Below are 22,731 nucleotides of genomic sequence, written 5' to 3'. Positions count from 1 at the left end.
GTGTGTGTATCCGGATGAGTGTGCGGTTTTGGAGCCTGATCCAGAACACAGCAGCTGAGAGACTGTGTGGGGCTGTCACTGAGACAAGGTGGGAGAGCTGATCTCTATTGGACCAACTTCCATTGGTGAGCAAGACAAGCTTTCGAGCTGAGCTCTTCTTTAGGTCTTTCTTTCAGACTTTTGCTGTCATTCTAAAATCTTTTATGACCTTGTGCTTTAAAACCAGTATGTTTGTGACTTCTGGGTCCTGACCTCTCTCCCAGTAGGGCACCAGTGGGCTTTGCTTTTCTGCACGTACTATAAGCAGTTCAGACTTGTACCTAGGCCTCGTCAGAGGGTTCCTGTACTTCCACACGCCCTCCGGAACTTCTGCCTTGGCAGTGCCCTACCCGAGAGAAACCGATTAGGATCGGGATGGAAAACTCCTGCATTCCTCTGAGGAAGTGATCAGAGCCTAGTGGACAAATTTATATCCGTAGATAAAAACTGGAAACCCAGGGCAGCTCTTTCCGTAGTTGCAGCCATGGCTTCACTTGTGGAAGACCTGGGCCTAGATTTCCTGCTCCACTCCTGTCCCTTCATATTGGTGCCGGGTGCTCAAAAGGGGCTGGCAGGCACCAGGTTCAGTGCTGTTACGAAGCACGGAATGGGTGGAGAGCTGGCAAAGCCAGCTGCGACTCCAGGCTCCCTGCAGCACCTGCGGTAAGGGTTGCACTCTGGCATTCCTCCTATGGCCCCTTGTGGCTGTAGCCAGCTGGGGTAGATTAGAACAGGGGTCGGCAACCTTTGGCACGCGGCCCATCAGGGTAATCTGCTGACGGGCCGCGAGACATTTTATTTACATTGACAGTCCGCAGGCATGGCCCCCGCAGCTCCCAGTGGCCGCGGTTCGCCGTTCCCATTCAATGCGAGCTGCAGGAAGCGGTGCGGGTTGCCCTGATGGGCTGCATGCCAAAGGTTGCCGACCTCTGGATTAGTACAACCTCCACGTTCTCTCATCTGACTGGGGCTGACATGGAACCAGCCAAGAAGCTAAGAACTGCAACCAACTCCCTCTGGGCTCCCTTTCCCTTAGCTCCCCCAATGGAAGCTGAGTGGAGCTGAGTCAATGGCCATTGATTCATACCCCAAAAAAAGGGTTGTATGTCCAGAAGCCTACAGGAGAGGAAACTTGAGGACACTTGACGTAGCTACTTGGAAGCCTGCCTGCCAGCTACCTGTCTTACCTGAGATTATGACTTTTAAAAACAGCCCCATGTAACAGAAAATATAGTTTATGTAAGTCCTAAAGAAAAGATCATGAATAGCAACATCTCTCTCACCAGACTCCTCAATGGAATCCAGCAAATATGGGCAAAGGCATCATTCAGTGGCAGGAGACAGCTTCAGCTCAGTTCCTGAGCCACCAACAACCACTCCAAGCAAATTCAGGCCTTTCCTCCTCTCAGAATAGATCCTTAGTAAGCTAATCAAGGGGCAGACTGGATTTAGGAAGCAGCTGTCCACTTTTTTCCAATATGGCAGTCTACCATTTTTCTACATATTTTTATTTTCTAGTTCTCACTTATAATTAATGTGTCCCCTTTTTTAAAACGATCACAGGAAAATCTCTGTATGTGAAGAGGCTACATGAAAAACTGAAGACAAAACTACATGATACTAGCGTGCCTCTAAAAACCATCAGGCTGATTGAACCCCACGTGGATGAAGGCAAAGTACTGAGATCTCTCCTGTCCTTCCTGCACTTGCAGTACCAGCAAAAACCCATGATATTCCATTTTGATATCACCTCATCAGTGAGTACCAGCAAAACCCCCTGATATTCCATTTTGATATCACCTCATCAGTGAGTACCAGCAAAACCCCTTGATATTCCATTTTGATATCATCTCATCACAGCTTTACCTATCATGAAGGGTATTCGATATCATTCCTTTAAAAGTTTCCTGTCTTTTCTAAGTGAGGTATTTTATTAGGAGATGTTATTTCTAACCAAAAAACCAGTTAAGCTTAAATATGAGGGGAAATATAGGCTTGGAAGGATTAGATTTTGATTGGGAAGTGTGGGTAAATGTCTATTTCACTGTACACACACTCAAACTGATGAAGAAATATTTCTACAGTAATAATCAGAATTTACAGATAGGCAAAATAAGGGAACAGCTGCTTGAGAACTTCTTAGAGTCAAAATCCAGTGATTTAGACTTAGGCTTGTTACCACTGGACTAGCAAACGAACAGTAAAACCAAGTATGATTTGTTGATTTCAGGTTGTTTATTTTGTATATTTTGACATGTGATGTTGACAGTTTGTGTTTTAATGGTTTATAAAGTTTTAGCTTTTTGAATCTCAACATCAACTATCATTAAATAATTGTTTGACCCCCCTGTAGTTTCCTGCAACTGTGAAAATTACCCCTGATTTAAAAAAAAAAAAAAAAGATTAAATATAAACATTGATATTATCCATGTGTGTGTATCTATATCTATATCAAATTTTGCCAAGCCTAGAAATTTCTCTCTCTGCATTCTTTGTTCTAATGTGTGTCTCTCTCTGCTATTCACTTAGGTCCAGAGTGGAATTCCAGAGTTTCTCTTCAAGCTGTTAGTTTTACAGTATCTGACAGACACTGATGGGAAAATGTGGCTACGTCAGCAGTGCCATTTGTATATCGTTGAAATTCTTGACGTACCTCCAGCACCTAAGAAACCATCAAGATTTGTATGTATATGTAAATTCTCTACATTTGTCACTTGTCTCCGTGTGTTTTTGTGTTACTCTTATTTATTACACGATATATTCTATGCAGTGATGTAATATAGATACCTCATATCTTAATGTATTGGAATACACTGTATGTCTTCAGTATAAAGTGCTATTATAAATGTTCCTGCTTTTCATCACAAGCAGACAATAAATCAAGGCTGCAACGATTTCCTTAATTTGGTCACAGCTAATTGCCACTCCCTGCTGGCTGTACGGCACTGGCTGCACTATAATATTTGCATGGAAAGAGAAGCGCAAAGTCTGATCTTTTAAACTCTATCTTGTATTTGTGACAAAACTTGGAATTTTATTTATTTATAATTTTTTTGTAAATTCAGAAGTAGAGTTGGGGAGAGGGGGAAATGACAGAAATGGCCCCCCTCTGTGAAATGGTATTGAAAAGGTAGGGAGGCAGTAAATGGGGATAATAATGTTGTGGGGGTGGAGGCAGAAAGGGAATAGATGAGGGACAGAGAATTGCTATCGCAGCTACGCTCACATTCTGCTCTACACTTTTAAAAAGTGCCCCAGCTGTATAACCCTGCAGCAGCTAATCAGTCCTGCCAAAAAAGGGTGTCTACAATCTGCGAGGACAGGTAAAAGAAACAGCATGAGATGATTATGGCCAAAACCTTACAATGGCTTATTTATGTGTCTCCCCCTCCCCCCCTCCCCTTATAGATTTCACATGGACAGAAGTATAATTTCCTTGATGTGTTCCCCAAAATAACATGCAAGTCTCCCAAGGAAGTGCTGGATATGGATGTGCAAAGAGGCCCATCTGAGTACTGCACAGAACCTGGGATGGATCAGAAGGAGTTTTGCAGTGAGGCCTTCCAGAGACCTTTCCAGTACTTGAAACGATTTGACCGTGGGGATAACCTTGATATGTTCTGCTATGAAGAAGGCTCTGTTGAAGGGACCCCAGTGGAGTGCCTACAGCTGTTCCTGATACATTGTGGGGTGATAGATCCCACCTGGTCAGAACTGCGAAACTTTGCTTGGTTCCTGAATGTTCAGTTGAGAGACTGTGAAGCGTCTGTTTTCTGTAACCCTGCCTTTGTCCAGGACACTCTGCAGGGATTCAAAAATTTTGTGGTCACCTTCATGATTTTAATGGCAAGGGATTTTGCAACACCCACATTAAATATTTCTGATCAAAGCCCAGGGAGGCAAGTGTTCGACATGAAAGGAGTCACAGAGGAGGATCTCATTCCTTTCCGCATTCGGAAAAAGTGGGAGTCTGAGCCCCACCCATACATTTTCTTCAACGAAGACCGCGTATCCATGACATTCATTGGCTTCCATCTGCAGACCAATAATAATGGTGGCATTGATGCCATTAATCCCATGAATGGCAACATCATCAAGAAAGATGTAATGACTGTACAGCTGTACAAGGGATTGGTACTTCAGAGAGTTCCCTTCAATATTAACTTCGATCTGTTGCCCAGAGGTGAGAAGCTAGAGAAACTTTGCTTGGTTTTGGGAATCCAGTGGCCAATGGACCCTGACGAAACCTATGAGCTGACAACAGACAATATACTCAAGATTTTTGCTATTGAGATGCGATTCAGATGTGGCATCCCGGTTATTATCATGGGGGAAACGGGCTGTGGGAAAACGAGGCTTATAAAATTCCTGTGTGAGCTGCGCAGGGGTGGTGCTGATGCAGAGAACATGAAACTTGTGAAAGTTCACGGAGGCACAAGTGCGGACATGATATACGCCAAGGTCAGGGAAGCAGAAGACATCGCTGTCTCCAATAAGCGGCAATATCAGTTTGACACAATCCTGTTTTTTGATGAAGCCAACACGACTCAAGCTGTCAGCAGCATCAAGGAAGTTCTGTGCGACCACACAGTAGAAGGGCAGCCTTTGGCCGGTGGCTCGGGTTTGCAGATCATTGCAGCGTGCAACCCTTACCGTAAGCACACAGAAAAGATGATTCAGCGACTGGAGTCAGCTGGTCTAGGCTACCGTGTAAAAGCAGATAAAACCAAAGATAAACTTGGCTCCATTCCACTGAGGCAGCTTGTGTACCGTGTCCATGCTCTCCCTCCAAGCATGATCCCTCTGGTGTGGGATTTTGGGCAGCTGAACGATATCACTGAAAAAATATACATACAACAGATCGTACAAAGACTTACTGAGTCGATACAAATATCTGCAGCTGAAATTGGGGTAATAACAGACGTGCTTTTTGTCTCTCAGAGTTACATGAGAGGAAGAAATGATGAATGCAGCTTTGTCAGCCTCAGGGATGTGGAGCGCTGTGTGGAAGTTTTCAAGTGGTTTTACAGCCACAGTGAGCTTCTGCTAAATAATTTGGAGCAGCATCTTGCAGAGAAGGGGTCTGATAAATGTAAATTAAAGAGAAACAGAGTCATCTGGTCCTTAGTACTTGCAGTCGGTGTTTGCTATCATGCATCCTTGGAAAAGAAAGAGTTGTACAGAAGTGTTATCTGTGAGTACCTTCCAAGACCTTATGATAGCCAGAAAGGGATTCTGGAAGAAATCAGCCTAATGCAAGATCTGTTCTTGAGTGGCGTGCCTCTGAGAAATACCATAGCGAGGAACTTAGCCTTGAAGGAAAATGTCTTTATGATGGTCATCTGCATTGAACTTAAAATCCCTCTGTTTCTTGTTGGAAAGCCTGGGAGTTCCAAATCCCTTGCCAAAACCATTGTGGCTGATGCCATGCAAGGGCAGGCTGCTTATTCTGATCTTTACAAGGAAATGAAACAGATCCATTTGGTGTCTTTCCAGTGCAGCCCCCACTCCACTCCTGAGGGAATCATCGGTACCTTCAAGCAGTGTGCTCGCTTCCAGGATGGAAAGAACCTGAAGGAATATGTCTCTGTGGTGGTGCTCGATGAGATTGGGCTAGCAGAAGACTCTCCAAAAATGCCCCTGAAGACCCTGCACCCACTCTTGGAAGATGGTTGCATTGATGATGTTCCGCTTCCTCACAAAAAAGTTGGTTTTATTGGGATCTCCAACTGGGCCCTGGACCCCGCCAAGATGAATCGAGGTATCTTTGTATCGCGCGGTGATCCCAGCAACAAAGAGCTCATAGAAAGCGCAAAGGGGATCTGCTCTTCGGAGCGCATCATCCTGCAGAGAATCGAATGCTACTTTCCCATCTTTGCGGACGCATACGAAAAGATTTGCAAGACCCAAGACAGAGAGTTCTTTGGGTTGCGCGACTACTACAGCCTTATAAAAATGATTTTAGCTTTGACTAAGGCCTCAAAAAGAGAGCCCACAGCTTGTGACATAGCACAGGTTGTTCTCCGTAACTTCAGCGGCAAAGATGACATCAATGCCTTGGACATATTTACATCTAGGATCCCAAAAGAAGGAGAAATACACGCTGACGATGTCAGCACCATTGATCTGGTCCGGCAGAACATTTGCAGCGACAGTCAGGATGGTGAGTGCAGATACCTGCTGGTGTTAACTGAAAATTATGCAGCGCTGCAGATCCTCCAACAGGCTTTTTTTGCCGAAAGACAGCAGCCAGAGATTATCTTTGGCTCCAGCTTTCCCAAGGACCAAGAGTACACCCAGATCTGCAGGAACATCAACCGTGTGAAGATCTGCATGGAAACAGGGCAGATGGTGGTCCTCCTCAACCTGCAGAATCTCTATGAAAGCCTGTATGATGCCCTCAACCAGTATTACGTGTACCTTGCTGGCCAAAAGTACGTTGACTTGGGCTTGGGGACCCATCGTGTGAAATGCAGAGTGCACCCAAAGTTCCGTTTGATTGTCATTGAAGAGAAAGAGGTAGTGTACAAACACTTTCCCATCCCACTGATCAACAGGCTTGAGAAGCACTACCTGGATATCAATACCGTCCTGGACAAAAGGCAAAGAGACATTGTGGAGGAGCTAAAGAAGTGGGCGAATGACTTCATAGCCTTTGATACAGAGAAGCATCTCATGGGCAGGCAGGAATATAGCCCTTCTGATGTCTTCATTGGTTACCACTCTGATACCTGTGCCTCAGTCGTCCTGCAAGTGACTGAGAAGCTGAAGCAGAGGTACCGTCCTGATGAACTGATGCCAAATGTGCAACAAGAAGCCCAACTGGTGCTGCTGAACTGTGCAACACCAGATTCTGTAGTTCGCCTGGGCAGTTCGCGGCTCAGCTCCTGTGTGGCAGATCATCTGGCCAACAAATACTTTAAAGAGCAGCAGCACACCTCTCTTGTGGATTTCCTGCAGGCTCGCATCCATGCAGAGTCCAGACATCGCACAGTCTTCACTGAGGTGAGTCTCCCTAAAATTTCTCTCTCTCCAGAAAGATCCTTAGGTCCACAAACTGTCCATGCACTGGGCTTTTGAATTCGCTTTGTTGGTAATACAGTATCAGTTCACGTGGGCAGGGGTGATGTGAGCCTTCTCACTGTTTCAAAACCCAGATCTGCAAATACAGTGATGTGGGGTGAAAGGTGCATTTCAGTGATCACGCTGATTCATCCTGGAGCCTTTAATCTCTGTGTGGCCTTGGCATCCATGAGGTAGTATTCCCAGATGCTCTCTAGAAGGAGATTTTCAAGGGCACAAATAGGAGTTGGCTGCCTAATTTTCCTTTGTAAATCTCCCCCTCTAATCACTCAGCCAAAAAAAAAAAAAAAATTAGCCCTTACCAAGAGCTCCAGATCCAGGTGTGCCAAGGGTTTATGATACAGGAGGAAAAGTAATTGAAATGAAAAGGAAAACTGACAAAGGCACATCCTATGCAGCATTGTTGTAGCCGTGGCAGACCTAGAATATTGTTGTTCCAACTAAACAGAGCTCTTCCTCGGGACCTGCTCTTCAAAGCTTGTCCCTCTCGCTAACAGAAGTTGATCCAATAAAAGATATTACCTGACCCACCTTATTTCCTAAAAGCATGTCGTGGCAGTATATGCTTGTGCCATGTGAGAGATCTAGGTTTAGGTGTCACTTGTAGATCTTAACATCTACAGCCACACATGGTGGGATGGGATAGGAACGACAACTCCACATGTGTAGTGCAGGGCTCAGAAAACAAAATTGTTCACTCATCTATTTTATGCTGTGAGTTCTGAGCAGCAGCAGAGGCAGATAGTGGGGTTATTCACAGGAGAAGATGACTTAAAACAAATAAAGGCTGGTGGAGGTGTTGTGGAGCAGACTTTTTTTTTTTTTTCCCTTGCCCTTCCTTGCAGCTGTCAGAGGACTTCAAATTTTTCAGACACTTACTAGCCAGACCCTGGGTACAAACAAAGTTTATGCACAGGATCCAGGACAGCACCCTGGTAAAAACCTTTGCCCCCTACTCCTCCCACTTTCCACTGGTGGGCCTTCTGACCAGGGCGTGTATTGCCTCTAGACCCTGCAAGTCAGGGCCCCTGAACACTTGTCTTTTGTATCTGTCTCTGGCTAGGAGGTTTAGTCCTCAGTCCGTGTGGAGCCTGAGAACTCTCAGACTTCAGGGGCACGTTTTAAAAAAGCAAAACCAAAACACACCCTTTAACACAGTTCATGAGATCAGCATGTTGGGTTTTTTTTAAGTGTAAACATGATGCAGTTGAGACCCAAGGGTCAAGAGCGCTCAGAGGAAGAGCTCTAACAGAGAGCGCCTTACAAATGAGGGTGTATGCATCGTTCCAGAGCATAGGCAGGCAAATGCTGTCATTCAGTTGCTACTTTCCTTGTTCATGTCTGAGCTAAGAACTCACCTTGCAATTCTTGTCTCTAAGATCACCACTTTCTCCAGGCTTCTGACAGCCACTGACTCTGAGCGTTTGAAGGCAGAAGTGCAGGGTAAGGTTCAGAGCCTCTCCATCCGGTCCTGGTCCCTTCAGCAGTTCGACACAGAGCACTCATTTCTGAAGGAGATTCGGTGAGTCTGTCTGCCTTATCCCACTCTGAAGAGTGGACAGTCGAGGTTAAGTTCAGTGATGACAGATCATTAGGGCAATAAATAAATACCAGACCAAAGAGAGGGAGGGAAGGAACAGTGCAGAGCTGAGGAGAGGGGTTGCTAAGGTGACTCAGAGCACAAGTTGTGTTAATTCCAAGTTGTTGGGGCAGGGGAATTTGTTTTTAAAATTACACTATTCTTACACAGGTGGATGTTTAATATCTTGTTCTCTCTGCAAGAACCCAAAGCTCATATGGAACCATTTCCTCCATTTTCTTTCTGCCCTCAGGAATTTCCTTGATTCTACGTCTGGAAATAAAATCCTAATTATTCAGACGGACTTTGAAGATGGTTCTCAAAGTGCCCAGCTCATTGCCTCCGCCAAGTATGTCACACGTGAAATAATTGCTGACTGTTGACTCTTAACTTAGAGCATTATTGGAGTGTCACTTGTTGGGGCCTCCCACTCTGCAGTCTACCATTGGAGTCGATCTGATCTAACTTTTGCAAGGGCCAACCACGCTTTGGACAATGTTAAAAAAGACAAATCAAAAACTGGTGCACAGAGCGGGGTTGACTTGTGCTCCCTCTCTGAGGTCAGATTTATATTTGAAAGCTTAGAAATGCTGAGGGAAGCAGAGGATGTCTACCAAAATGAAGTTATTAGTGACAGGGTCAGGACAGCCTGCTGAAGGTCTGAGAGTCCCAGTCCATGTTTGTCTCTTCCTGGAGGAGAGGGGAGGAAGAGAATCCAGTTACCTGTGACCAGTGTGGTGGAAGGAGGGAGTAAGTGTCCTGGAAGTACGTGCCCCAGGGTACTGTACTGAACTTGTCCTCAGACATTTCCTTTCCCTTGTAGATACTCAGCTGTTAATGAAATCAACAAGGTGGAGTTGGGAGAAGTCTCCGTCTTTGTCTACTTTATCACTAAGCTGTCCCGGATAGAAGGTGGAACCTCTTACGTGGGATTCCATGGAGGTAAGACTGGCATTTTCAGAGCTCAGCAAGTTTGGTCATTTGAACCACGATCAAAAAACGAGTGATTTCCATTCGGTACATTTTGCTTTTTTAAAAATCCAGTGACAGTGCTTCCTGTGGCTTACCAGAGCTGCCACTGCTTGCTACAAGCAGCACCCCACCTGGATCCTCCCCCGCCCCCAGTCCTCCTAGTCTCTTCTGGAAGGATCCCTTATTTCTGTACTCGGTGCTAAATAAATGCTCTTCCAGTTTCATTTGAGAGAAACACAGCTAGAGCATGACCCCAGCTGTGGCCCCTTCCCCTTCCTCCCATGGCTATCTCATGAATAGATCCCAAGGCTCTCTTTTTCCCAGCAAGTCCTCCACCAACCCCATTGTGCCCTGTGGAGTCTCCTTGTTTTAATTGCATCCTCCAGGCCCCCATAACATTCTTATCCTTCCAGTCGAGGAGAATCGTACACTACTGTATCCAGAGCAAGTCACTGCAACTCTTTAATTGACAGGAAGCATTACTGTTCAGTGATACAAGAATCAAACCCTGGCAGTTCAGAGCATAAACCACTAGCCTGTTGGACCAAACCTCTGTTTGTTGTTTAAAGGTGCTGGCAGAAAGTTCTTCAGAAGCTTCTGTGGAAGAGCATGTTCCAGACCTGAAATGTCTCGTTCTCTGTTTCCAGGGCTGTGGCAGTCAGTGCACATTGATGACCTCCGCAGATCCAAGGACATGGTCTCTGATGTGACTGCCCTGAGGAACCTCACTATCAGCCAGCTGTTCTGTGAGGATGTGGACACGCCTGAACGTAAGCCACATACTGGGCATTGCAACAGGCGTGGTGATGTACCCTAGGGGAGCAGGATGAGAGGTTCATGCATCCCAGACGTACTAATGTGCGGAGATCAGAGAGTCAGCAGAGGAAAGAAAAGCACCCACGTTCAGCACAGAGGTTCTAATAAGAACTCTCAAGTATTATAAGAGTTTTCAATACTGTAAATCCGAAGTAACATTTGTACACTGGGCATTAGCTATTTATTTCTGGTAGAGCAAATCCATGTTTCTGGGCATACTAGACACAAAATCTCAACTTATACTTTCTTTGGAGGGTGTTGAGTTGGCTACAGATGATGCACTTGCACTACCTCATCATTTTTGAAGATCTCCATTCTAGTTGCAGGCCATCAGTGAAGTGAGCTTGGTGGTTTCAGATTAAATCCCCTGTTGTCTTTTGTCACAAAAATGTGACACTCATGCTGTTGGGCACTGCTGGCACCCTGTCTTAGGACTGGAAGAGAAGGGTGTGCTGCATTTCAGGACTCGGTTATGGGAGAAAGGGTCCTGGGATTTGAATAATGGGAGTTTTGCCACTCAGAACTGCACTGCTCTGGCTAAGATCAACTGGGATGATTTGACACTGGAAACCATTTCTCACTGTCATGTTTAGATTTTAGTTCACCTAAATATGTAGGAAGAAAACATTATACTTTCCCCAATTCTTCCTGCTTTCTTTTTTCAGTAGAGGACTGAGAATACAGATGCCAGAGCCTACCCCCCCAGCTCTGAAATCCTAGTCACTTGTTTTCTCTCTTTCCTTCATGAAGGCCTGCAGGATCAGCATCTGTAGCTGTACTTAGAGAACCATACTCAGCAGACATTTAGGTGATCTGAGACTCTATAGAGGATCTAGTGCTTTAGTGTCCAGTCTGTATAAAAACTTTCATCCCATTGCCCTAGCAGTGAATTGCTTTTCTTTCTAATTAGAAGTTGTGTATTGTGGTTGTAGCTATGATAGTGGATGAAGAAGAGCAAGAGGAGGAGATGGAGGTTGAAACAGCAGCATCTGAAGCGGAGGAATGTGATGTAAGTTCGGAATCCATTCCTTTGACTTTGAATTACTAAATATGCCTCTCTACGCTCTCTGATAAGGTACATGACACGTTTTATACCCAAAGTCAACTCTGACCCTTGCAACTCTGATGTTATCCCACTGTTACTCACATCAGAAATGCTGATTATTGAAAATAACCATGAAAGGAATGATTCTGTACATCATTCCAGGGACTAACCTTGGCTACTCTTTGTCCCTCACTTTGAGTCTCTGTCAGCTGTTTTAAAGGCCACTATGAGTTGTTTGTGCATTTCAAGCTGAGGCCTGCGTTTCAGAACTCTTAGCTTTATTCGTTTGCCATTGTGAGTTAGTATTTGCAGTTGAAACCATGTTAGTATTGAACTCCTGTCCATCCTGGCGAGGGAACCTGCGCAAGAACCTTGGTAGTGCTGGCTTGTGCTCACCATACTTTACATGAACTCGAAAGAATGTGTAAATGTCAGACAGACTCTGACTGTGTCCTGCTGAAGTCTGCATTTCCCAGGTTGTCTTGTTGCAGCTCCTAAGTTAATATTATCACTTCCACTTCTGGTTTCTGAGCTAGCTGATTATCCAGTGGGAATCTTGTCCTACCTTTCAGTTAATGTTAGGTGGAGAGCCAGTTCACAGCAGTCACAGGAGGAGTATGTCATGTAAAACATGTAGCCTAGTGCAGAAAAGGCTGTGAACGTGAGTCAAAGGTGAAAGGAAAGGAGGCAGACAGGAGAAAAGTTGCATATTTACATAGGCACGTTAATGAGAATATAGTTGTAATTGAAAAAGGGGAAACATGCACAATCGTAGAGTAATACCAGGTTTGTTTTCCTTCTGTACCTGGAAAGACCCAAGTCCTGGACACCACCACTCTCCTGAGGAGCTGCGTGCAGAGTGCGGTGGGAATGCTACGGGACCAAAGTGAGGGCTCTTGCCGTAGTACAAAGAGGATCGAGATTCTTCTTGGCTTTCTGTCTAAAGAAGATGATTTGAAAGGTACAAGTTCCCAAGGGCCTTGCCCTGGGTTTGTAAGGTGGGCTGAATTCCCTTGTGAGGCCCTCTGCTCAGTGATATTCACCTCATGGGAACTGGATTCTACCCAGAGACCCAGAGATGAATCCACTATACAATTCCAGGGCGGAGAAATACTTGGAGAACTCTGCTTTGCTTGGTTTAAGGTGGTGGGTAATGCCCTTTCCTCTTTTGGATAGGGAGCTTTTCTGAGACTAGGTAGCTGGATCCAGTGGAGAGATCCCCAGCACCCAACAGTGTCTGCACATGGTCTCCAGAATTATGTGCACCTCACTGGAGTTTGTCTGCATATATTTTAATTCCATCCTTGGTGATAATGCCTTGCCTGGGGTCTCAGATCCTGGACAGCAGCCTCAGGAGGTGCTATAAATCGGCCAGCTTCCTTTGTTGACTGGGTTGTGAATGAAAACTTGGAGAAACTTGCTGTTAGTCACTTCAGCATTTGGCATGTGTGCTGGGGTAAGGAAAAGGGGTTGCTGAGCTCTGTGCTCTTTCCAGCCTCCTTCCTGAAGATAGTGAAGAATCGTCTCTTCAGCCTCTTGAAGAAACAAGAAGAAAATTCCTTTAACTTGAAAGACTGGGTGCTGCGGGAGGCTTCGAACCTTAACGCCCTCCAGGAGGCAGGGACTTTCAGGTATGGACAGCAGCTGAGCACATTACCACTTGGCAGCTTTTTAAAAATACCGTCTGTATACATGGAAATGATAGCAGAGAGGGCACCTTCATGTGCTCTGAATATTGGCTCTATTTAAGAATGGTGTCATAGTCTCAGCCCAGTGCTGGTAACTCTAGTCCTGTGTTCTCCTTGCTTCAGAGGGAGCATGGCTTGGGCATGCTCAGCTGGATGGGCAGGGCCAGGGGAGGGAGAGCATAAGTGCACTGTTACACTGAACGATAACAACGGAGAGAAAACCGCATGCCAGAGAAGCAGGTGGAGAAATGCAGGATTAGGTCTCTCTCCCTTGTTTACAAATGTAATTGAGCAGATTTCCCCTCGGAAATGTCCCGCAACAGCCACACGTTGACTTCTGAACATGCAGATCAGCAACGCTCACTCTTCACTTTGTCTGCGTCCGTCTCTCTGTCACCCACAGACACACCCTGTGGAAGCGAGTCCAGAATGTGGTGACTCCGTTCCTGGCTCATATGGTGTCAATCACAGACCGAGACTGCAACCTGGAGTTATTGGTCAGTCCGAATACAGAGGGCTGCATGAAAAATCTGTGGATGTTCATCTTCAGTGATTTGAACCTTCTGAGCATCCCTTACAACGTGGGTAACAGCAGGTGAGCTGCCGAAAACTGCAGTGGGAGGGCTGGGGTGAGCAGCATTGAAGGCCGATCAAGTTAATGGCTCTATATTTGCATGGAGAACTAACACACAAGTTATTTTCTCTTGCAGCATAAGGGCCACGTTGCAGTTCTTGCTGGGAGGATGTGTAATCGGCGGGCCCTATCAACACTCTTCTGTGATTGGCAGGACAGCTTGTGTTGTCCAATCCTACCATTCTGTATTTCCTTGCTTTTGGCACTCTCAGTCCCAGCCACCTGCTTGAAACTGACCAGAGCCCCCCAAGTGATAGCACTGAGCACTAACTGCCCACTGTCTTCTGTTTTGTGCCCCCGCTCAGCTCTCAGACAGAGACGATTCTGGTGCAGAATGACATGAAGGTGTCTGCACATGCTGGCAATGAAATGCCCTTCAGCTGGAGGATAAAGGATTATTTGGAAGAGCTGTGGTTGCAGGCTCAATACATCCCAGGCACTGAAGGTGAGAGCCCAGTTTGAGCTCAGTAAGGAAGAGCATTGTAGCTAATTCCTTTGCTGAAAACCCTGGGTTGTCACTGCAACTATTTATTTTCTTATGACCATGAGGCTGCTTTCAGTGCCCCTGCCCCATGTAAGACACTAGAGTGCTGCGCATCTAACTTTAGCTTTTGCCTGGTCACTCTCTCTCGTTTTCTGTGCCCCCATATTGGAAATACCTGGGAATATCAGGAGTTGATGTGTCAGTGGACCCCAGTACACTTGTCTTTGGGCCAGGTCCTGCCTTCAGGTCTCTTACCGTTCAAGGCAGACAGCAGACTACTGTGCTAAAGGAAGGTGGGGTGTTCTAAAATTACTCACTCAGCTGCTCCGGTGATGAGCATAGACAGATGGTCACAGGAATGGGGAAATATGGTGGGGTGGTTTCTGCTCACATCGGTTGCGCTGTCCAGGTAAATGTTAAAAGATCCCTGGGCCCTTTACAAAGGCAGAGAGAGGTGATCCCAGTGCCTGACCAATACTCCTCCTCGGTAAAGCAGGTGGCAGTCTTTGGGGCTGTGAGGGGAGGTAGTGCTGAGACTGCCACGCCACTGGTTAATTCTGTACTGCAAAACCCCTTTGGGAGGGGTACTGTATCCAACTAATTTTTCTTGTAATATCAAACTTCCTTTTGCATCCTGATGTTCCAGGCCATACAGAGAAGTTTGTGGGTATCTTCCAGAAGACTTCACTGGGCGAGTTTATTTCAAATCTGGCCGAGGAAGAAAGGAACGTGCTCTTCCGCTGCTATGTCAGAGACTTCATCCTCCTGACCATAGGCGTGTCCTCTTCTGAGGAGTTACAGGTCAGTGTTTGAACCAAGGACCAAGAATAATTTAGATGTGGGGGAGCAGAGCTTATTTCATACATGATACTGAAGAACGTACACTAGAGCATTCACCTGGCCTCTTTCTCAGGGGACCCAATACGAGTCCCTCTTGTGGAGGTGCCTAGCAGTTGGATGGCAAAAGGAAGATACAACTTGCCACTGGAACTGCTGTTTCAAATGGATGGAACATTACTTTCAGAAAGTCACCTGGTCAACTCTGGTAGGAGCACCTGGGGACACTGACATGATAGCATATTTACCAAATCCACTCAACAACAAAGATTTGCTCAGTAAAAAAATACTTTAAAATCATTTTCTCTGTATAGCGTTGATTAATTCAGGAATGTTCTTGTAGGCATTTTGGGGCAGAGAAAACTTTTATTTTCTTTATTTTCTTTTAAATGTTCAGTTTCTGCAAATCGCCCTCTTATCGTGCATTGAGGAACTGAAGGCAGCATCTATAGGCGGAGAGGAGAAGATGCTTTCCCTGCCCTGGGTCCACCTTGGGTACCATCAATTTAGGAGCCGGCTGCAGAACTTCTCCAGGATCCTGGCTGTGAACCCCAGTGTCCTCAATAGTCTTCTCTACCAGGCTGAGAGAGGAAGCACTTCGTCACCTTATGAGATGGTACGGTCTCTATCTGGCATGATGTGGTTCTTAGCCCTGGGAGGAAGAGAGCTCCAACTAGCACAGCTCCCCTACATAGCGTTTCAGTTCCCTTTGATCTGTCTTTCTATTGCAGCAGCAATAAAGCACCTGCAACCGTGGGAACAGAAAAATAGATATGGATCTTTAATACCCTGGATATTCAACCCATTATCAGATCTGCCCTGTAGTAATGGCAAGGAATAAATAATTTACCACACTCCGGGTTAATCTAGGAGATCTGATGATGACCTGAGCCAGGGGCACATAAATCCTGGAACTCCAGGAGTGTGAACCAGTGTGCACAGCACTCATGAGTAACCCTACAATAACAAATCAGAGCACACCGCCCACTACTCACAAGTAGCTGTGAAACTGAGCTGGGAAGAGGATGTCACCTTTCCAGCTGCCAAGTTATACTAAAGCCTATGTGTGCGGGTGCCTGTCTAGGTTCTGGATGTGTTTGCTGCAATGGCTTGTGCTGAGATGCTGGAGGATCAAGTGTTGAAGTCCAGGCCACAGATTTGGCTACAGCAGGTGAAGAATCTTCATATGCCCATTGAACTCGTCTGCATGGAGAGCTGTTCTAAGGATAGTGGAAGTCAGTGCCATCAACTGCTCCAGGAAGTCAAGTAAGTAACATTGACCCACTAAGAATCTCAGTCCTGAAAGACTCCTTGTATCTTGCCCTTCAAGGGGACGATGTCTAGTATGGACTGAATGTATCTACAGTACTGTCGTTCTCGGACTAAAACTGTTTTAACCCCTCCAGCATTACTGCTGGACTGCATTGATTGTCATTTCCCCAGAACATGTCTGTTCTGCACTACAGGGCTTTCTCTATTTTCCCAAGTCTTTGTTTTAAAAAAAAAAAATCAGCAGCTCCCATTCCAAATGGGATCCAGGATCATTTTAAATCTCTGGATGAAATCACTGGGTGGGTCCTGGTGCTTGGTAGACTGCCACCGCTGAAGTAACAGCTCATCTCCACATTAATCCCGCACGTACACTGACTCTGGCAGATATTTGGAGCTTCACCCCAGTCTTGCTTCCTCTCCGAGGACGGTCCCAGACTGTTTAAAATTAACTAGTGTCTTAGGAAAACAGGAGTGGGTGAGGGAAAACCCTATAGATAGTGGAGATCTCTTATTAGCCCTGTGATATAGGCATCAAACCTGTATAGGGTTGTCCTTATCCACAATCTAGTGAACGTATGGTTGTTTACTCGTATGGCGGTAGCGCCTAAGAACTCCACTGTTCTAGGCGCTATATAAAGAGACAACAAAAAGGCAGTCATTGCCCCAAGGAACTTGCAATCTAAGTCTGAAATGAGACAATAGAGAGATGCAAGAAACGGCGAGAGGCGCACAAGGGAACAATGAGACCACGTTTGTCAGCATGAAAGCAGTGGTCATATCACACTGCTCTGACTTGATCTTCTGATGTTGCCTTTTCCCTTCCTCCTCCCTATTTCATTCATTTCAGCCCAGGAGGCTCCCTTGTGATAGTATTGTAACTGCTTTCTCTCTGACAGGCTTCGGTGGAATCGGGTCTTCTCTATGTCCCTCTTTGTGGAACACATGCTGCTTGGGAGTGAGTCCCTGATTCCAGAATTGCAGGATCTGGTCAAGAGACACATCTTGCTGCTAGGCAATGTAAGAACATCCTCATTAAGCAGCATCTGGGGTTGAAGTAGGGATCTCTCCTCTCTTTCTGAAAGATGATTTGAATTTGCTAAAGGAGTGCTATCCAAAACCTGCTCCTGGTCATTAGTCACAAACAGAGCTGGGGAAATCATTTAGAACAGTGAGTTCTCAACACATCTCATCTCTCCTTCTCTTCATGAGTTGCCTGCAAACACGGCGATTTCCTCCAATTGTCCTTCATAGCCAGTTTCACAGATCCAACAGTGTAGCTATAGGAGGCAGAGCCAAACCAGACCCCAGCTAGAAAGGGATCACCCAGGCCTCCCTTTTCCAAAGTTGAGTCACAGAAGCAGGCAAAGGAAAAGCCTATAAAGGAGAAAAATCTGCAACCGCACCCAGAGGGGAGCCACACAAGAGTGGTGCTTGAAAGGCCACCCTGTCCCCTGCTCCCACAGCTACTGCAACGTCAGAGGCCCATGACGGCTCTCAAGAACTGTCAAGCCAGCTGCTTTTCCCTGTACCGTAAAGTGTGGTGATAGACTGCTGTGCTAATGTGAACAAATAGATATGGGCAGTGCTGGCTGCATTTGAGGGTTTTTCCTTCCTTTTGCTTCTCCTGTCTCTGGAAATCTCCATCTAAAGCAGCAAAGTAGAGTCACTTATTGTTGCCCTCCCTTCCAGTGTCTGCAGTGGGACTCTGACATCAAGACTCATAAAACGTTCAATGCAGTGATGAAAGTGCTGTGCCAATGTAAGGAGGAAGCCAACGCAACTATTTGCAAGTAAGGCCATTGGGATGGGCATGTTCCTAAAAGCGTGTGTGTGTAGGTTTACACTAAGTATTTCTGAGTTTTGCATTGAGCCTGGAACAGATAGTGTAGCATGCAGAGTGTGTGGACTCGGGGTGGGGAGAACATTGACCCAGGCTGAGCCTTGGAAGATAGGAGTCCCTACAGAGCATGTATTTTCCCAAGTGTGTTTTCAACATATTATTATGCACTAGGCTGACTTTCGTGTATCCTCTTGTTACTTCCCACTTCCCTCTTCCTTCAGCAAGCGCAGGGCAGCTCACTCGTGAGCCTAAGAGCTTCAGCATAGATTGAATGAATGAAATTTACTGCTGTTGTAGGAATAAGGTACAATGGGCCAAATTTATCCTTAATGTAACTAGTGACCATGGGCAGCAGGTGAACCGTGGGCTTGGGGAGGCTAGCCCCCGGCTGGCCCACTCCTGCCTTATCCTCTTCCCTGACCTTGAGAGACGTACCAGTGACCCAGGTTCCCTCTTCTGATCCTTAATCTGAGTCGCAGTAGAAGACTCTTTAGGCCTGTAGCTTGAGTTCTTGGGTTTAATTGTGTTGATTGGATTACAGATATGGTCTGAAGCCATGTCCGATCTGCCTGGAAGACCCTAAGGATCCAGTCAACCTGCCTTGTGATCATGTCTTCTGTCAGAGTTGCATCAAACAGTGGCTGACACCGGGGCAGATGTTCTGTCCATACTGCAAAGTTAACCTGCCTGATGACTATAGTGTAACCATCTCCCAGGAGCTCAGGTATTCCATCCTTCCTATGACAACCCTGTGCCACTAACCCTGCAGCAGGAGATAATTGGCTAGTTGTGTTGGGAGACCCTGACCCTCAGCACTGAAGGTCTAAGTACCGGAAAAGTTGGTAGGATAAATTATACTGGTCTCCGGTATTTCCCCTCTGCCCTGTGTTTAAAGGTATGGCGAGGAAGTTCCCTCATTCCATTTGAGAAGTTTCAGATACTCTGTAAAGCAAAGTGCATGAATCAAGTGATTAAACTACTCCTATCTTGGGTCACTGTTTTCTGCTTCTTAGCAAGAAGTCAGCGATAACAGTGTCCTGGGTCGCTGGCAATAAGAGCACAAATGGCAGTGGGATACAGTCTTCGTAGATAATAGCTCTGAGAAATGCCTTGTAATAATGCCTCGTTAAAACTGGTTGTCGATATAGAGTCTCGTTTTGCTGATAAAATCACCCTGTTGACTATGGGCATCTGAGCTTTATCCACAATGTCAGGCATAGAGTTTGAGGCCAGAAGGAATCACTAGATCATCTAGTTGGACCTCTGTAGCAGTGCCATGCAATGTAACTGGTTCGGCAGTTGTCTGGCTACCTTAGTGATTTCTTTTCCCACCCGTTTCCTCAGCGTTGCAATAAAGAGGAATGCCCAGTTCCGTCAGATGTGCAATAGCTTCTTCATAGACCTGGTTTCCACCATGTGTTTCAAAGATAACGAACCCCCAGAGAAAGCGGTGATCCAGGAGCTACTCAAACTGCTGTTTGTTCACCGGCAGCCTTTGAGAATAGGCCCAACAAGTAAGCTCAGTTCCTCCTGCCTGTGTCAACAACCTGATTGAATCTGTTCTCCTGCTTCTCGCTAGCCCAGTGTTTCTCAAATGCGGCCACCGGGGGGCTTTTTATGTGGCCACAGCCTCCCGAGCTGTGCCCTCTCCCCCTCCCCCCCACGAGCCGCCAGCAGGGGTTGGGCCCTGCCCTCTTCTGGAGCCACAAACGCCAGAGGAGCAGGCAGCTAGTGAGTTTCCCACCCTTCTGGGGGCAGCGGGGTCAGGCTCCAGCCTTGGGGTGGCAGGCGGCAGGTTCCAGCTGTGCGGCAGTGGGCTCTGTCCCCCAGCTGCAGGGCTTCGGGCTCCGGCCACGGGCTCCAACCATGGGCCTCTGGCCTCAGGCTTTGGCCTCACAGCGGCAGGCTCCGTCCCCCAGCTGCAGGGTTTGAGGTTCCAGCCGCGAGGCCACAGGATCCAGCCCCGGTCACGTGGCTGCCGGGCTCCAGTCCCCGGGCTCACCCCTCCCCCCCATCACCCTGGCACTCGCTGTGACCTCTGGCCCCAGGTTTTGGCCACATGCTCCATCCCCCTGCCGTGTGGCAATGGGTGACGGGCTCACCCCCCGCCCCACAATGCTCCTGGTCCCTGCTGCGTCCTCTGGCCCTGGTCGCAGGGCTCTGGTCCCTGACCGTGCAGCTGCAGGACTCCCGTCCCTGGGCTCACCCCCCTCCTCCCCCAGTCTCCCCTGGCCCCCATCCATCCCCCCCATTGCCCCGCTGCCTCAGTATCCCCATCCAGGGCTTAATTTGGCCCCTGACTTGCCAGGGCTGTGTAAATCTGCTGTGAAAAGTGACATTTGTATGTTTGTTAATATCACTTTTCACTGCCTTCCAGCTAGCTAGCAAGTCTGCTGCTGTGAAAAGTGATATTAACAAACATACAAATATCACTTTTCACAGAAACAGACTTACTACCTAGCAAGTCTTTAAAAAGCAACCAAGAAAGCAAAAGAAACAACAACAACAAAGACAAAAACATGCAAAGCACCTTATTTGTTTCTGTTCTGTTTAGGTCCAGTACAGAATAGAGACAACTGTAAATTATTTTTATTACTGAGTCTGCAAAAAAAAACCCAACCCCAACATAAATAAATGACGATTTGGACATGTGTGTGTGCATATTTGTTTGTTTTTCCTAAAATTAATTAAGTATTTTAGGAAAAATTGTCAGAGCGGTCACCAGCAAGCGGTGGTGGCTGCACTCTGAGGCCACCAAAAAATGTGTTGTGAGAACCCCTGCCATAGCCCATGAGTCAATTTTTCCTCTGTATTCAGATCACCGCACTGTATACACGAAATTGCTGTCCCCATTTGATGACGTGGTGGATAAGACTCCTATCATCCGCTCAGTGGTGCTGAAGCTGCTTTTGAAATACAGGTAAGTTCAGCCAAAAAGCTGATGGGTGAGCGTGGGTTATATGCCATCCTTAACCTCTTCAGCCAGGCCAGCTTCTCTCCCTGCTCTTTCGTTATGTACTACTCACAGCATGAGGGAGAATTTTAGCCAAGTTCTGAGATTTGAACCTCGTCCTGTGAAAACCAATCTTTGCTTCTGCATCAGCACCAGTGTTGGGTGGGGGTGTATTTGTGTGTGTGCAGTATCTTTTTGTGCCCTACATTTGAGACTATGTATCCATCCAGTCCTGACCCATATGTGAGCTAATCGGGAGATGCTCCTCACCTAGATGTGAGAGAACTCTTAGGAAAGCTAAAGAATGAAGCGGACACACTGATGCACAAAGAACACTTAAAACACCGGCAAATGAATATTTTATAAATCTTTAATTTTCTAACTATATAATGTGAGGGTTTTTGTGTTTAAATTACTCACTCTGTGCTGTACATTTGTCACATAAAGAGACTGTCCCATCCAGAAAAGCTGCCTTTTGATTAAGTAAGCATGTCTGAGGCTTCAGAAGTGTAGTTATCGGTGTCTCTGTGTATAGTAACCCACTTTTGGCCACTCCAGTGTGGCACTGCGTGAGCCACATACAGAGGAGGAATTCTCACAAATGGTGCATGTGCTGGTTTCTCCAGTGCTAGATTCAGAATAGAAAGTGAGAGGGCTTTTCTCTGTACAGACATCAGTCCTTGCATACTATGTATTTGTGTTTCTTCTATGGTTGAGGGTCTCATTTAAAGGAAGACGTGAGAGTGCCTCCGGAAATGGCAAAGGAAACACAGCATAGAATTTCTCCGTTTCATTTGGAAGCTGAATTAAGTTACCATGTTACCTGGCCAGCATTCCGAGCCTACTGGCTCTCAGAGCATAGGATAATAGAGGTTATATAGGACCATGCTGGGGTGTGATGGCACAACATTGTTGCCCATAGCACTGGTTCTTATCACCATGATAGCCTTTTGGTGGATCAGAGGTCCCATGTGACTCCAGCTATGACCTGCCTTGACTTTTGCTTCCCTCTCAGCTGGACCTGAAGTGAACTTCTCTGCCATGTGGACAGAATTTGCAATTTATGTTCTAAATAATGATTAGTAGCCATCAGCGTTGCCGTAGTTGGTAAGAGGAGGTTTCTCTGTTTCATAGCTTCAGTGAGGTGAAAGCCTACCTGCAGGACTACCTGGCGCAGGTAGAGCAGTGCCAGATCCTGGACAAAGATGACAAGACAGAACTTTACACCCTTTTTGTCAATTGTTTGGAGGTAGGTCTGCTTGCCCCATCTCCTTCATGTTAGAGGTGCTGTGTGGGGATGTCCTGGCCCAATAGAATCCATATAGCAATGTTTCAAGAATACGGCTTTTTCTGTAATCCTGGCTGAGCTCGAGCACACACGCTGACTATGTGGGAAGGAGTCTTATCCGCCTAGAAAGGGCGAGAGCGAGAGAGTGTTAAAACCATGGCTCTGTTCGGCAGCAGCCGCTCCTGCTTTGTCAGATCTCCA

General features: G+C 46.4%; 1 protein-coding gene across 1 annotated transcript in view; it reads left to right on the top strand.

Moving 5' to 3' along the window:
- The window catches only part of RNF213 (ring finger protein 213), a 93,596-nt gene that overhangs the window by 50,822 nt on the left and 20,043 nt on the right, over positions 1 to 22,731 (top strand). Inside the window, exons 27-47 of the mRNA XM_065415339.1 lie at positions 1,603 to 1,796; positions 2,569 to 2,721; positions 3,448 to 7,044; positions 8,502 to 8,644; positions 8,955 to 9,050; positions 9,525 to 9,643; positions 10,321 to 10,443; positions 11,422 to 11,498; positions 12,348 to 12,495; positions 13,030 to 13,165; positions 13,626 to 13,817; positions 14,162 to 14,301; positions 14,987 to 15,141; positions 15,575 to 15,793; positions 16,262 to 16,443; positions 17,346 to 17,466; positions 18,139 to 18,239; positions 18,831 to 19,013; positions 19,634 to 19,803; positions 21,107 to 21,209; positions 22,377 to 22,491. Coding sequence (XP_065271411.1) covers positions 1,603 to 1,796; positions 2,569 to 2,721; positions 3,448 to 7,044; positions 8,502 to 8,644; positions 8,955 to 9,050; positions 9,525 to 9,643; positions 10,321 to 10,443; positions 11,422 to 11,498; positions 12,348 to 12,495; positions 13,030 to 13,165; positions 13,626 to 13,817; positions 14,162 to 14,301; positions 14,987 to 15,141; positions 15,575 to 15,793; positions 16,262 to 16,443; positions 17,346 to 17,466; positions 18,139 to 18,239; positions 18,831 to 19,013; positions 19,634 to 19,803; positions 21,107 to 21,209; positions 22,377 to 22,491 — 6,467 coding nt within the window. The remainder of the gene's footprint in view (positions 1 to 1,602; positions 1,797 to 2,568; positions 2,722 to 3,447; positions 7,045 to 8,501; positions 8,645 to 8,954; positions 9,051 to 9,524; positions 9,644 to 10,320; positions 10,444 to 11,421; positions 11,499 to 12,347; positions 12,496 to 13,029; positions 13,166 to 13,625; positions 13,818 to 14,161; positions 14,302 to 14,986; positions 15,142 to 15,574; positions 15,794 to 16,261; positions 16,444 to 17,345; positions 17,467 to 18,138; positions 18,240 to 18,830; positions 19,014 to 19,633; positions 19,804 to 21,106; positions 21,210 to 22,376; positions 22,492 to 22,731) is intronic.

The sequence above is a fragment of the Emys orbicularis genome, chromosome 13 (genome assembly GCF_028017835.1).
Source record: "Emys orbicularis isolate rEmyOrb1 chromosome 13, rEmyOrb1.hap1, whole genome shotgun sequence".
NCBI classification, from domain to species: Eukaryota; Metazoa; Chordata; order Testudines; family Emydidae; genus Emys; species Emys orbicularis.
Note: the sequence above shows the minus strand (reverse complement) of the source record. Positions and strands in the feature narration are given on the sequence as shown.